Consider the following 15,726-nt stretch of genomic DNA (forward strand, 5'->3'; position numbering starts at 1 on the left):
ATCCCAAAAACAACCCTCGACCATCACCCTCTGCCTCCTTACACTAAGCCAATTTTGGATCAATTTGCCAAATTGCCCTGGATCCCATGGGTTCTTATCTTCTTAACCAATCTCCCATGCGGGACCTTATCAAAAGCCTTACTAAAGTCCATGTAGACTACATTAACATCTTTAGCCTCATCTACCCATCTCTTCACCTCCCTGAAAAATTCACTCAAGTTTGTTAGACATGATCTGCCCCTGACAAAGCCATGCTGACTATTCAATTTAGTAATCCCTGCCTCTCCAAGTGGAGATTAATCCTGTCCCTCAGAATTTTTTCCAATAGTTTCCCTACCACCGATGTTAGACTCACTGGCCTATAATTACCTGGTTTATCCCTGCTACCCTTCTTGAATAATGATACTACATTCATTGTCCTCCAGTCCTCTGGCACTTCTCCTGTGGCCAGAGAGGATTTGAAAATTTGTGTCAGAGCCTCTGCTATCTCCTCCCTTGCTTCACATAACAGCCTGCGATACATTTCATCTGGGCCTGGGGATTTCTCCACTTTTAAGCCCGCTAAAACCGCTACTACCTCCTCCCTTTCAATGGTAATTTGTTCTAGTATATCACAATCCCCCTCACCGATCCCAACACCTACATCATCCTTCTCCATACTGAACACAGATGAAAAGTTATCATTTAAAACCTCACCAATGTCCTCCGGCTCCCCACACACATTGCTACTTTGGTCCTTAATGGGCCCTACTCTTTCCCTGGTTATCCTCTTGCCCTTAATATACTTATAAAACGCCTTGGGATTTTCCTTTTATCTTACCTGCCAGTGTTTTTCATGCCCCCTCTTCGTTCTCCTAATTACTTTTTTAAGGACCCCACTACACTTTCTATACTCTAGGGCTTCCGCAGTTTTCAGCACTCTGAATCTGCCATAAGCCTCCTTTTTTTTCCCTGATCCAATCCGCCATATCCCTTGATATGCAGGGTTCCCTGGACTTGTTTGTCCTACTCTTCACTTTTACGGGAACGTTTTGGCACTGAGCGCGCACTCATTCTTTTTTGAATGACTCCCACTTGTCTGATGTAGACTTTCCTACAAGTAGCTGCTCCCATTCCACTTTGGCCAGATCCTGTTTTATCCTATTGAAATTGGCCTTCCCCCAATTCAGTACCTTTATTTCTGGTCCATCTTTGTCCTTTTCCATAACTACCTTAAATCTTACAGTGTTATGGTCACTATCCCTGAAATGCTCCCCCACTGACACTACTGCCACTTATCCGGCTTCATTCCCTAGGATTAGGTCCAGTACCACCCCTTCTCTTGTAGGACTTTCTATGTGCTGGCTCAAAAAACTCTCCTGTATGCACTTTAAGAATTTCGCCCCCTTTAAGCCTTTTGCACTCTATCCCAGTTAATATTGGGGAAGTTGAAATCCCCTACTATTATTACCCTATTATTTTTATACCTCTGAGATTTGCCTACCTATCTGCTCCTCTATCTCTCCCTGACTATTTGGAGGCCTGTAGTACACTTCCAGCCAAGTGATTGCCCCCTTTTTGTTTTTAAGTTCTACCCATATGGCCTCATTTGAGGAACCTTCTAAGATATCATCCCACCTTACTGCAATAATTGACTCCTTGATCAATAGTGTCACAATAGACCAGCACATCATCAAGGTAAACTACAGAATTAGGAACACTGGTTACCACTTAGTTCACTAGTCTCTGAAAGGTTGCTGCCGCATTTTTTAGGCAGAATGGCATCACTTGGCATTGGAAAAGACCCGCCAGTGTGACAAAAGCCGATATTTCTTTAGCTTGGGTGTTAAAGGAACTTGCCAGTATCCCTTTAACAAATCTATTTTTGTAAGAAACGTGGCACTGCCCACTGTGTCAGTACAATCTTCCAAGTGAGGGATTGGGTAGGAATCTGCCTTTGTCACTGCATTAACTTTTCTATAGTCTATGTAAAGTCTGGTTGAAGCGCTAATTCTGCTGGTGAGCTCCAGCTGATTTGACTGGGTTCTATTAGATGGTTCTCCAGCATGTATTGGATTTCTGCTTTTACTTGGGCCTGTTTCTCTGGACTGAAGCAGTAAGGATGTTCTATAGGAACAGATTCCAATATATTCACATCATGTGTGCTAACGTTGTACGTCCTGGCTTATCCCGACAGACTCTTTTAAATGCTGTGAGTAGCCTTGTTAGGTCTTCTCGTTTGCTTTCATATTTAGATACAAACATAGTGTCCAGTCTCCCCAACAATTCAGTATTAGCTAACCAGCTAGTAGGAGGTTCAATTTTAGAATTGTCTCGGCCTCCTTCTGCCTCATCCTCACTATCCCTTTCATCCTTCATTGTCTCTACTACCTGACATACCCGTGTTTGCTTATTCTCCTGCCAGTGATAATATTGTTTTAACATATTGATATGACATAGCCAATTCTTTTTCTGACGATCTGGGGTGTTAATCAAATAATTCACTTCTCCAATTCTCTTGACCACTTATATGGACCACTGAACTCTGCTTTCAATGGTTCACCATGTAAAGGCATTAATATCAACACTTCATACCCTGGCCGAAACGTTTGGGTCTTAGCATACATGTCTGCCCAGTTTTTCATAATTGTTTGGCAAGCTTTAGGGTGTTCCTGAGCCACTTTGCAAGCTCTAATAATCTGTTCCCGGAACACAGATACATGTTCTAGCACAGCGGATTCATCGCTCTGTTCCAAAAATCTTCCTTTAATTAGTTTTAAAGGACTTCTTATCTCATATCCATAAACTAAAAAGGATTAAAACCTGTAGAGTCATTAGGTAAATCCCTAGTGGCAAACAAAAGAAAGTCTAGCCCTTTATTCCAACCATGGGGATATTTATGACAGTATGCCCTAATCATTATTTTTGAGGGTCTGACTGTACCTTTCTAAAGCTCCCAGTGCCTGTGGCTGGTATGCTGAAGACTTCAACTGTGTTCTACTTAAATTACCCATAACTTCCTGAACAGCTTTAGACATAAAATTGGAACCTTGATCTGACTGAACCTCCATCGGTAATCCAAATCTAGTGAAGAACTGGGTTAACTTCTCTACCACTACTGTAGCAGAACTTTTTTCAAGGGAATGGTCTCTGGGAACTGAATAGCCATATCTGTGATAGTGAGTATATATTGGTGTCCTGCTTTTGTTTTTGGTAAGTGTCCTACATAGTCTACCAACACCCTACTAAATGGTTCCCCAGTAACTGGTATAGGAATTAGAGATACTGATTTTATGACAGGTTGTGGTTTTCCCACAATTTGGCACGTTTTGCAAAACTGCACCACATCCTTGGAAAGACCTGGCCAGTGAAAATGTTGACTTATATGTGCTTTGGTCTTCTGGGTCCCTATATGTCCTGCTAGAGCAATCCCATGTGCTATCTTTAATAGTTCCCGGCAATACTTTGGCGATATCAACTATCTGTTGAACAACTATCCAGTCTTGGTCCACAGGTCTGTGAGGAGGTCTCCACTTCCTTATCAGAACCCCATTTTCAATATAATAGCCTTCTGGAACTCCTTTTGCCTCGGCTTCTGTTAGAGCTGATTGTGCCAATTTCTTGAACTCTTGATCAGCTTGCTGAGCCATGATTAGAGAAGACTTATTAAAAATTTCCTTTTCCAAGGAAAGTTTCAGATATTCAGCTATCTGACTGTGGTGCCAATTTTACCTCCGACCGTGGAACTTGTTTAGCCGTTGCTCAGGTTGCTTCTCAGGTTCTTCTATGTGGCTTCCATTTTTAGTGCCCGTATCCACTGATCAAAATTAATTTGTTTTACCCCCTCAAATTCCATATTAGTCTGCCCAGCCAATCTCTGGAGATTCTGGAATTTCTGTCTGTAAGCTTCAGGGACTCATACGTGGTGAGAATAGCCTTTTTTGCCATCTCATAATCTGCAGAAATCTCCTCAGAAAGCATGGCAAAACTTCATGAGCTCTGCCCATCAACCTACTTTGCATAAGCAGTGTTCAACTTTTCTTTGGCCATTTCATTTGTTCGGCTATCTTTTCAAAAGAAATGAAAAATGCCTCCAAATCCCTTTCCTCAAACCAAGTGAGAGTTTGTATACATTTAAACAACTTTTGATTAGGGGCTGGGCTGAGATTCTTCCTCACCAGAATCTCCACTAGCGTCAATACCACTCTTTTGACTTCCAGCTTTCTAATCTCAACTTCCCTTTCTTCTCTCTCTCTCTTTCCCTTTGCAATTCTAGTTCGTTTTTTTATTGTCAATTTTTCTTCAAGCTCAAGTCGTCTTATTTCTATTTCTTTTTCCTTGTCAAGTTCAAGCTGCCTCGTCTGTAACCAAATTTTAGCTAATTCAACTGCACTGCCCTCTGATTTTCTGCCTTCCAATTCCAAATGTTGTGCTATTACTTCAATCATGTCTGCTTTCTTAGCCCCTGGTTGTACTCTAATGCCAACATGTCTGCCAAATCCTTTAGTTTAACCTTGGTTAAATATCTCGAATCATTGGGATACATCCTTCTTCCACAGAAAAGTTGCAGCGACTAATGACATTCCGGTGGTGTAAACTTTATTTTACATGAAACCTATTTTTTATCCCATTTTCCAATTATTATTAACCCACTTACAACTGTACGTTGTCAGGATTGCGCGAGGTGGGTGGAGTGCATGTTAATTCAGTCGCATTTCTCCATAAGTCCCAACATATTTTAAAACATTTTTCTGCTTATTGATATAGTTAATCAGATACACTATTTTTCCCAGAATAGAATACACTAACCAGGTTTCTTCACTGAACAACAAAATTAATAGTTTATTATAGAACAAGTCTCAACTAGTAATAAGGTAAAACATAAACACGCAGATCGAATTTTTGAAGTTCCCCTTTCTACCTTAACCAAGTTTTAAAAGTCCCCTTTTACCTTAATCCCTTCGCACTCACTCACTCGCGCGCACGCACACGCACACACGCACACACACAGGTTAACCAAAACAAAAGGAATTTTTGGATCAAAGCTATATTACAGACAGAAAAAACTCACCCGGGCAGATCACTTGCTCACCCCTGGAAAAAAAATAGCAAATGAGACACGTTGCATCAAACTGGCACACAGTCCAACCTCCGAGCTCACGCAGATAAGTCACTAGAATCTTCCAGAACAGTTCTGTTCAGGTGGCGTTGAAAAGTAATTTAGCAGGCCTTTCTCAAATACAGGAAACAAGATGACTCAACACAATGAACTTCACAGAATCTTTTAGGGAATTGCGGGAAAACGAGCTGGGTTGTAGTATTCTGTTCTTCCTTGGAATTCTCTCCTCCTTCTGTCGTTTTTTGACACTTCAGGAGCACTTGAATTGTATCTCCTTCCAGAAGGTAAAACCACACACTCACTGACTCTCAACCGGAAAGCTTGACAGTTTATTTTCTGCCTATCCAGGTGCTCTCTGTTACTACAGGTCTTGTCCAATCAAAGGAGTGCTTGTCACTTTTCTGCCTCTGTTACCAGTGTTTCTGTTGGAAGCCTAACCTGAGCCTTGTGACATCCAACAACACTGTTGCCAATTAGGCACTCTCTCTGCGTCCACCTGATGGCTTCCTTTTTTTAAAAAAAACACCGGTCCAACATTTATTTCTTAACCATAAATTCTTTTAAAATATTTTTTAACAAAAAACACAATATCTTAACCTTAGTGTTAGGGTTACCTTAGGGTTAGGGTTTACATTATGTATAAAGTAATAGCAATGAATTAATTCAATTAACAATTTATTGCATTAAATCCTCATCATTCTTACTAATCCAATCATAGCCAGAACATCTCCAACAATGATTTCTGTTCCTGCCCCTGCACCATTTCAACTGGAGTTCCCCAAAATTTTTGTCTTGGTTCCCTACTCATCCTCATCTACATTCTGCCCTTGGCAACATCATCTGTAGACATCAGGTCTGGTTCCATGTGTTGGCTGATGACACCCACCTCTCCCATCACTTCTCTTGGCCCTCCTTTGTCTCTGTTGTTTTGCTTGTCTGCCATCCAATCTTGGATGCACCATAATCTCTTCCAGGTAGTCATTGGGAAGATCAAAGCCAATGTCTTCCACTCCTGCTGCAGATTTCATACTCTTGTCATTGATTCCATCCTTCCTATTTGACCCTGAGCTGAACATCTGACCAATATCGTTTTGATCATGAAAACCACCCGCTTCTATCTCTAACATTGCTTGCCTCCGCCCCCTACCTCAGTCCATCTGTTGCTGAAGTTTTCATCCATGCCTTTGTCACCTCCAGACTGAACTATTCCAATGCTTTTCCAGCTAGCCTCCCAGCCTCCACCCTTCACCCTCCATAAACTTCAGCTCATCGTAAGCTTGCTGACCGTATGCTATCCCACACCAAATTCTGGCCATCCATCACTCTTGTCCTTGCTGATGACTAGTTCCCGGTCACTCAACATTTTCAATCATCCATGTGTTTAAATCCTTTCCTGGTCATGTCCCTCCCTATACCTGTAATCTCCTGAAGCCCTGAAAACCTGCATTACACCCTTCAGAACTATGTTCCTCTGGTAATTTTTTTTTATTGGTTCATGGGATGTGGGCACACTGGCTAGGTCAGCATTTATTACCCATCCCTAATTGCCCTTGAGAAGGTGATGGTGAGCTGCCTTCTTGAACTGCTGCAGTCCTTGTGGGGTAGGTACACCCACAGTGCTGTTAGGGAGTTCCAGGAGTTTGACCCTGAAGGAATGACAATATAGTTCCAAGTCAGGATAGTGTGTGGCTTGGAGGGGAATTTGTAGGTGGTGATCCCATGCATTTGCTGCCCTTGTTCTTCTAGGTGGTAGAGGTCGCGGGTTTGGAACGTGCTGCCTATGGAGCCTTGTTGCGTTGCTGCAGTGCATCTTGTACATACTGCTGCCACTGTGCATCGGTAGTGGAGAGAGTGAATGTTTGTGGATGGTGTGCTTTGTCCTGGATGGTATCTAGCTTCTTGAGTGTTGTTGGAGCTGCACACATCCAAGTGGAGAGTATTCCATCACACTGCTGAACTTGTGCCTTGTAGATGATGGACAGGCTTTGGGGAGTCAGGAGGTGAGTTACTCGCCGCAGGATTCCTAGCCTCTGACCTGCTCTTGTAGCCACGGTATTTACATGGCTACTCCAGTTCAGTTTCTGATCAATGGTAACCCCAGGATGTTGATAGTGGGGGATTCAGTGATTGTAATGCCATTGAATGTCAAGGAGAGATGGTTAGATTCTCTCTTGCTAGAGATGGTCATTGTCTGGCACTTGTGTGGCACGAATGTTACTTGTCATTTATCAGCTCAAGCCTGGATATTGTCCAGGTCTTGCTGCATTTCTACACGGACTGCTTCAGTATCTGAGGAGTCACGAATGGTGCTGAACATTGTGTAATCATCAGCGAACATCCCCACTTCTGACCTTATAATTGAAGGAAGGTTATTGATGAAGCAGCTGAAGATGGGTGGGCCTAGGACACTACCCTGAGGAACTCCTGCACTGATGTTCTGGGCTGAGATGATTGACCTCCAACAACCGCAACCATTTTCCTTTGCACTAGGTACGACTCCAACCAGCGGAGAGTTTTCCCCTGATTCCCATCGACCTCAGTTTTGCTAGGGCTCCTTGATGCCATACTCGGTCAAATGTTGCTTTGATATCAAAGGCAGTCACTCTTACCTCACCTCTTGAGTTCAGCTGTTTATCCATGTTTCCATGTTTGAACAAAAGCTGCAGTGAGGTCAGGAGCTAAGTGACCCTGACGGAACCCAAACTGAGCTTATCCCTTTCCCCTTCGCCCACCGTCGGTGGCTATGCCTTCAACCATCAATGCTGAAAATTTGGAATACGCTCCTTAAGCCCGTCTGCCTCTCCACTTACCACTTTCTCCTCCTTTGAAAGACCCTCCTTAAGCCCCATCTATGATCAAGCTTTTGATCAATCTTCTAATATCTCCCTCAGCTCGGTGTCCATTTTTGTCTGATAGTGCCTCTGTAAAGCACCTTGGGATATTGTTCCATGTCAGAGGAGCTATATAAATGCAATTTGTTGTTTGTTCAATGTAACAGAAATATTTTGTTTTTGTTTACAAGTGACCTGACCAGTTCCATATTCTCATGAATTGCATTATGAAACATCTGGAACAGTGTCTTCTGTTCTTTTGCCTGGGGCTTTATTTTCATTAGGATGGGCTCAAATGGTGAGAATGTATAGAAAACTGTCAAATGTTGCTATTTTCAAAAAAAAATCTTCAATATTAAGTTACAATTTCTGTAAGCATGTAAAATTTATTAAAAATTGTGGCTTAGACATAAATGTTGAAGGGAGAAGTGTTTGTGTGTAATTATAACTATAAACTCTATTAATTTGTTTTTTACATCTAGGTAAAAGGGCTGAAAATATCCGTAAGAAATGGGAAGAAGCTTTCACAGAGGCTGCGTGGAGGCAGCCTTCTATTGTTCTGTTGGATGACTTGGATCAGGTTGCTGGTGCTGTCTCTACTCCAGAACATGAACACGGTGCTGAGGCTATTCTTAGCAAGCAGCTTTCTCAAAGTAATTACTTTTGATTTTAAAACTTTTATTGCCTTTCAAGTAACAGGCTAATAACATTAGAATAAAATTATATTACTCCAAGATTGGAAAACAATAATGAATTGTTGAAAATAAATGTTATCTGATTCATTTGATTGCAAAAAGTGTGATAAAATATTTTTGCTATCTCGCAGCAATTAGATTTACTCGAGTCATTGGTAGTAGATCTGGGCCTAGAACATTGGAAACCAACCGCAGGGGTTTGAGTTTAGATACTCTGTATTTGAGAGATAAATGCCTTATGCACTGTACACAAGTTGACAGTATCACTTGAGCAACTTGGCTTTTACTGTTGTTTTAAAAGATTTTGTTTTAAATTATCATTGCTTAAGATATTTGGAAAACTTTTGAAATGTTTCTGTGATCCGGGTACATTAATTTCTGGAGCATGTCCAGAATGTAAATGCTTGTTATTGCAATACCAACAGTATTTCATTGGAAACAAGTCAACTTTTGTCAGCTATTTTGTGAGTACTTTTCGCAAACCTTTACAAATTATGTTTTTGTTATTCCTTCCCCATATTTCAGAGGTATTTGCTAATTGAGTGGCTAACAGGTGGCCTGCTCTTTGGCTGTAGTACTATCTATGCTACCCTTTAGCTAGCTACTAGGAAGTGCAAAAAATCTGAGCATGCTAACTTGCCCTATACTTTGCCCTTTTTCAGTTGAAATCAGGAACTCCTAAGTTTGGAAATAGAAGAGGAAGCTAGAGGATATTGTACTCCTCTCTCAAGAGCTTTTATACCAGATACATGATGAATGAATTGATAGCACAAATAAAAATACATGAGTAGGATGTGATAGTTACAACAGAGACATGGTTGCAAGGTGACCAAGGCTGGGAACTAAATATTCAAGGTTATTTGACATTTCGGAAGGATCAGAAGAAAGGGAAGGGAAGTGGGGTAGCACTGTTAATAAAGGTTGAGATCAGGACTGTAATGAGAAATGATCTTGACTCAGAAGATCAAGATGTAGAATCAGTTTGAGTGGAGATAAGAAATAGCAAAGGAAAAAAGTCACTGGTGGGAGTAGTTTACAGGCCCCCTAACAGTACCTACACTGTAGGACAGAGTATAAATCAAGAAATAATGGGGACTTGTAAGAAAGGTACTGTAATAATCATGGGCGATTTTAATCTTCATATAGATTGGACAAATCAAATTGGCAAAGGTAGCCTGGAGGATGAGTTCATAGAGTTTATTCGGGACGGTTTCTTAGAACAGTACAGAACCAACAAAGGAGCAGGCTATTTTGGACCTGTTAATGTGTAATGAGACGGGATTAATTAAGGACCGCATAGTAAAGGATCTTCTAGGTAAGAGTGATCACAACATGATAGAATTTTACATTGAGATATTTGGATCTGAAACAAGTGTCTTACCCTTGTAATTGCCTTTGTTTAAGTTTATGAAGATAGAGTTGGCTAAAGCAGTATGAGAAAATAGGTTGAAAGGTAAGGCAGTAGAGAAGAGGCAGACATTTTAAGGAGGCATTTCATAATTCTCAACAAAGATGTATTCCATTGAGAAAGAAAGACTGAGAAGGGTGCACCATCTGTGGCTAACTAAGGAAGTTAAGGATACTATCAAATTGAAATAAAAGGCATACAATGCTGCGAAGATTAGTGGTAGGTCAGAAGATGGGGAAAATTTTAGATACCAGCAAATGATGCTTTAAAAAAAGGGAGAAATTAGATTGAGAGTAAACAAGCAAGAAATATAAAAACAGACAGTTAAAGCTTCTACAAGAATATAAAAAGGAAAAGAGTAGCTAAAGTAAGCATGAGCCCCTTAGAGGATGAGACTGGGGAATTAATAATGAGAAACAAAGAAACAGCAGAGACTTTGAACAAATATTTTGTATCTGTCTTCGCAATAAAGGACATAACAAGCATCTCAAGAATAGTAGAAAATCAAGAGGCAAAACGAAAGGAGGAACTTAAAACAATCACTATCACTAGAGGAAAAAGTACAAGGAAAACTAATGGGACTAACGGCTGACAAGTCCCCTGAACCTAGTGGCCCTGCATCCAGGGGCCTTAAAAGAAGTAGCTGCAGAGATAGTGGATGCATTGGTTGTAATCTTCCAAAATTTCCTAGGTTCTGGAAAGGTCCCAGCAGATTGAAAAACCACAAATGTAACATCTCTATTCAAGAAAGAAGGGAAACGGAAAGCAGGAAACTATAGGCCAGTTAGTCTAATATCTGTTATTGGGAAAATGCTGGAATCCATTATTAAGGAAGTAGTAGCAGGGCATTTAGGAAATCATAATACAATCAAGCAGAGTCAACCTGCTTTTATGAAAGGGAAATTGTGTTTGACAAATGTATTAGTATGCTTTGAGAATGTAACAAGCTGGGTGGATAAAGGGGAACCAGTATATGTAGTGTATTTGGATTTCCAAAAGGCATTCAGTAAGGTGCCACATAAAAGATTACTGTGCAAGATAAGAGATCATGGTGTTGGGGTAATATATTAGCATGGATAGAGGACTGGCTGATTAACAGGAAACAGAGCTTTGGGATAAATGGGACATTTTCATGTTTGCAAACTATAACTGGTGGAGTGCCACAGGGATCAGTTCTGGGGCCTCAACTATTTACGATCTATACTAATGCCTTGGATGAAAGAACTGAGTGCATCAGAGATGAATTTGCTGACAATACAAAGATAGATAGGAAAGCAAGTTGTGAGGAGCACATAGAGTCTGCAAAGGGATATAGCTAGGTTAAGTGAGTGAGCAAAAATTTGACAGATGAAGTATACTGTGGGAAAATGTGAGGTTGTCCACTTTGGCGGGAGGAATAGAAAAGCAGAATATTATTTAAATGGAGAAAGTCCACAGAATGTTAATGTACAAAAAAGGATCTGGGTGTCCTTGTAAATGAATCACAGGGTTCTGACTTATTTTTATTTTTATTTTTCAAAAGCCCGCCGGAAAACCCTGAATCTGTCCGAAGTTCGGACACCACTGTTCCCGATGTCAGCACCTGTCAGCTATGAAACTGGCAGCGCGATGTTTTTAAAAAAACTGACCAACCACAAAGCTGTAGTACTGAGCACTCCCGCTTCTTGCAACTGTCAGGGTGTAGTTTGAGGGGGCAGAGAGAGAACGGGGGTGGGGGGTGAACAGAGAGAGAAAGGGGGACACACAGAGAGGGGAGGAACACAGAGTGGGGGGACACGGGGAGAGAAAGAGAGGGATCGAGATCACTCCTGACAGATGGACATCTATCTGGAATACTCCGCATCACTACAAAAATATGCAGGCAAATATTGACTACTTGTACAAACAAAAAAATGCCAGGTATCTCTCAAAATCAGTATCCAACATAGTGATGAGTAAGCAAGCCAATTAATTAATCTTTTAAAGCTTCACAAAAATGCATATTTGTTGTTTTGAGAGTAAGATAAATTTTTAATGCCTTTATTTTTCTGAAATTATCTCACTGGCCCCCCTATTTAAGACAAAAATTGTAATGTGCCCACCTGCCCCCCCCCCCCACCCCACCATGGGTTGGACAATCCTGGTGAACAGTTTTGATCTCCTTACTTATGGAGGGATACACTTGCATTGGAAGCAGTTCAGAGAAGTTTCACTAGGTTGTTTCCTGGGATGAAAGGATTGTCTTATGAGGAAAGGTTGAATAGGCTGGGCTGTTACTCATTGGAGTTTAGAAGAACGAGAGGTATTCTTATTGAAACATATAAGATTCTGAGGGGACATGACAGGGTAGATGCTGAGAGGGTATTTCTCCTCGTGGGGGAATCTAGAACTAGAGAGCACAGATTCAAAGTAAGGGGTCTCCCATTTAAGATGGCGATGTGGAATTTCTTCTGTCAGAGGGTCATTAATATTTGGAATTCTCTTCCCTCGAGAGCATTGGAGGCTGGGTCATTGAATATATTCAAGAGTGAATTGGACAGATTTTTGATATACAAGGGAGTTGAGGGTAATGAGGGGCCGGTAGGAAACTGGCTTTGGCCACAATCCGATCAGCCGTTATGTTATTGAATTGGCAGAGCAGGCTCAAAGGGCTGAATGACCTCCTTCTGCTCCTATTTCTTATGATCTTATCTTATACTCTGCTTGAATGCAGATAGTTGTCCACATCCTACCACAGCAATGGTGTGGTATTGAAGTATACTAATGCTGTATTTATGTTGAGGGTAGGCTACCAAGTCCCACTACTGTAGAAATTGCACTGTTTTGTTTTGGGGGATGGCTTCTGTAGCATGTAAAACAACTTTTAAAATAACTAGTCATGACTAGCAATTATTTTGCTGTTGCCAGTACCTGGGTTGGTGTAGAAGGACCATTGCTGCTAAATTTGGAAGTGCTATCCTTGATGGACCACAAATACTGTAAATTAGCTCCTCTTTGCTGGATTTTGAGCTGACTGAGCAAATTTTATTTTTAATTCACTCCCCAGAACTTGTACAAATTTTTGATTGCCCAGTTTCTGAAGACTCGACAACAATGTTAGAAACTATGAAGGGCAAAACAAATTGGGCAAAATATAAAAATGTATTTTAACTACTGTGTAAATGTAAAATACCTTTTGAGTGGTAGGAATTTAATTTAAATTTTAAATTTGATTGGGAATATATTTGGTTGCTGTGTAAAATGTGTAATACTCTCAAGGGTATTGAATGTCTTCTTAGCTAATCATTCATACTGTGCACTCCTCCCGCTTCACCAAGCTGCTTGTGCTTGCTCCGGACTTCTTCATTGCTCCCCAACCTCCTCCGGCACAGTGGCGCAATGGTTAGCACCGCAGCCTCACGGCTTCAGCGACCCGGGTTCAATTCTGGGTACTGCCTGTGTGGAGTTGGCAAGTTCTCCCTGTGTCTGCGTGGGTTTCCTCCGGGTGCTCCGATTTCCTCCCACATGCCAAAGACTTGCAGGTTGATAGGTAAGTTGGCCATTATAGATTGCCCCTAGTATAGGTAGGTGGTAGGGAAACATAGGGACAGGTGGGGATGTGGTAGGAATATGGAATTAGTGTAGGATTAGTATAAATGGGTGGTTGATGGTCGGCACAGACTCGGTGGGCCGAAGGGCCTGTTTTAGTGCTGTATCTCTAAATAAATAAATAAATAAGTAAAAAATCCGTAATACTAGATTTTTGTACATTTGATATTGAAAATTCAGTGAGTTATTTTGCATTGCTAACATGGAAATTTGTGCAATCCCTTTTTTTCAGTTTTGAAGTATTTAATTGCTGAAGCAGTTTCACAAGGAACTCTAATTGCAGTGATAGCCACAAGCATTTCTGAGTATACTCTGCATTCCTCTCTGGTTTGTGCTGAAGGATCTCGCATATTTCAGTGCATTCAGGATATTTCACTTCCAAACCAGGTATCAACTTGACAAGTATTTCAAACTAAATTACATTGCATCATTATTTGAATTATAGAATTGAAATTTTCTTTATAAATGTTCTGTATCTTTTGAGGACTATAGTGTAGCATTGGCATCAGAGGTAAATTAATAACATGCTTTTAAAAATACTATAAATTAAAGGAAAAACAATTCTAATGTTTTGAATGTTTAGTACTTCAGGATCTTATTTCAAGCTCTGAAGATGAGCTATGTGATGTCTCAAATAGTAAATTAACTGTGTTCATGTAATACAGGGGAGCTGTAGAATATGCCCGGTTAGGCTGAACTCTAGTCTGTTTTAAAACCAATAGAAACTTGGAAGAGAGGGAAAGGCAAGAGAATATTTGCTGTCTCCATTCATCTTGCAGGCTACCAAATACTGATTTATTTGCTGCCTGTAATGTTTTTGGGGGAAATAGAAACCTCTGTATTTTAGCACAAAGCGGTGGCACAGTGGCGCAGTGATTAGCACCGCAGCCTCACAGCTCCAGCGACCCGGGTTCAATTCTGGGTACTGCCTGTGTGGAGTTCGCAAGTTCTCCCTGTGTCTGCGTGGGTTTCCTCCGGGTGCTCCGGTTTCCTCCCACATGCCAAAGACTTGCTGGTTGATAGGTTAATTGGCCATTATAAATTGCCCCTAGTATAGGTAGGTGGTAGGGAAATATAGGGACAGGTGGGGATGTGGTAGGAATATGGAATTAGTGTAGGATTAGTATAAAATGGGTGGTTGATGGTCGGCACAGACTCGGTGGGCCGAAGGGCCTGTTTCAGTGCTGTTTCACTAAACTAAAGCAGTGAATTCTGTTAAAATCAAGATGACACTAAGTTACATTGTAAACTGTTACAGGAGTAGCTCGTAGGGAAGTGGAGACCAAATATACTGCATGATAAATCTCTTCAGTTTTGTCTTTTTAAAGTGATGGGATATCATAGATTGTATATATCAGAACTATACCCAATTTGTCTCCTGATTTGAACTGTATTTGTTGTACAATATTTATATTTCTTTCATTTCTGGTTAAACTAGGTACTGTAATTGTGCACAACCAAAAATTGAAACCTGTACTATTTGCGACTTTATCATTGTGCTCTTGAAAATTCATAATTTAGGATAAGAAATACTGAATTTCATTGAAATGTAATTTACAAAGTGCATCTAATAATTCAAGTTTGAAATTAATAAATATTTGGAGATGTATGCATTACATAGATACCTCTTTGGTTACCAGGATCAGCGAGTACAACTCTTGACCTCTATAATTCAAAATAAAACCATTATTCCATTGGAGACATTACAAAACATTGACTTTCAAAGACTGGCTAAAGCAACCGAAGGCTTTGTAGCAAGAGATTTCGTCATGTTGGTGGAACGAGCTCTGCACTCACATGTATTAAATGGCAAAAACAACAGAGAACAAGGTATGGCTGTAAATTTGGACCTAAATGGCAATAGCATAAATTAGAATAAAGTTACCAGGCTGTATATTACTCTAAAGAACTAAGTTAACCTGATATCTTTCTGGCTGTCTTTATAGAGAAGAAATATTCCAGTGCCAACACTACAATAGGTTCTGGACTCATTATCTTTTGTAATTTTCTGTTTGTTATGCAGCAATTATAGCCACAAGCCATTACATTTAAAATGTATTTAAGAGCATTGAATATTTATAATACAAAAATTATAGCTGCCTGCATTTCCTGTTTACAGACTTTACT

The 15,726-nt window shown here is 40.5% G+C and overlaps 1 protein-coding gene across 6 annotated transcripts in view; it reads left to right on the forward strand.

The window, feature by feature from the left end:
- pex1 (peroxisomal biogenesis factor 1) overlaps positions 1-15,726 on the forward strand; it is a 110,231-nt gene that overhangs the window by 54,907 nt on the left and 39,598 nt on the right. For all 6 annotated transcript variants that reach the window (XM_068008767.1, XM_068008760.1, XM_068008745.1 and 3 more), the window contains 3 exons: positions 8,412-8,582; positions 13,832-13,986; positions 15,240-15,429. In XM_068008767.1, coding sequence (XP_067864868.1) covers positions 8,412-8,582; positions 13,832-13,986; positions 15,240-15,429 — 516 coding nt within the window. The remainder of the gene's footprint in view (positions 1-8,411; positions 8,583-13,831; positions 13,987-15,239; positions 15,430-15,726) is intronic.

Source organism: Heterodontus francisci, chromosome 2 (assembly GCF_036365525.1).
Source record: "Heterodontus francisci isolate sHetFra1 chromosome 2, sHetFra1.hap1, whole genome shotgun sequence".
NCBI classification, from domain to species: Eukaryota; Metazoa; Chordata; class Chondrichthyes; order Heterodontiformes; family Heterodontidae; genus Heterodontus; species Heterodontus francisci.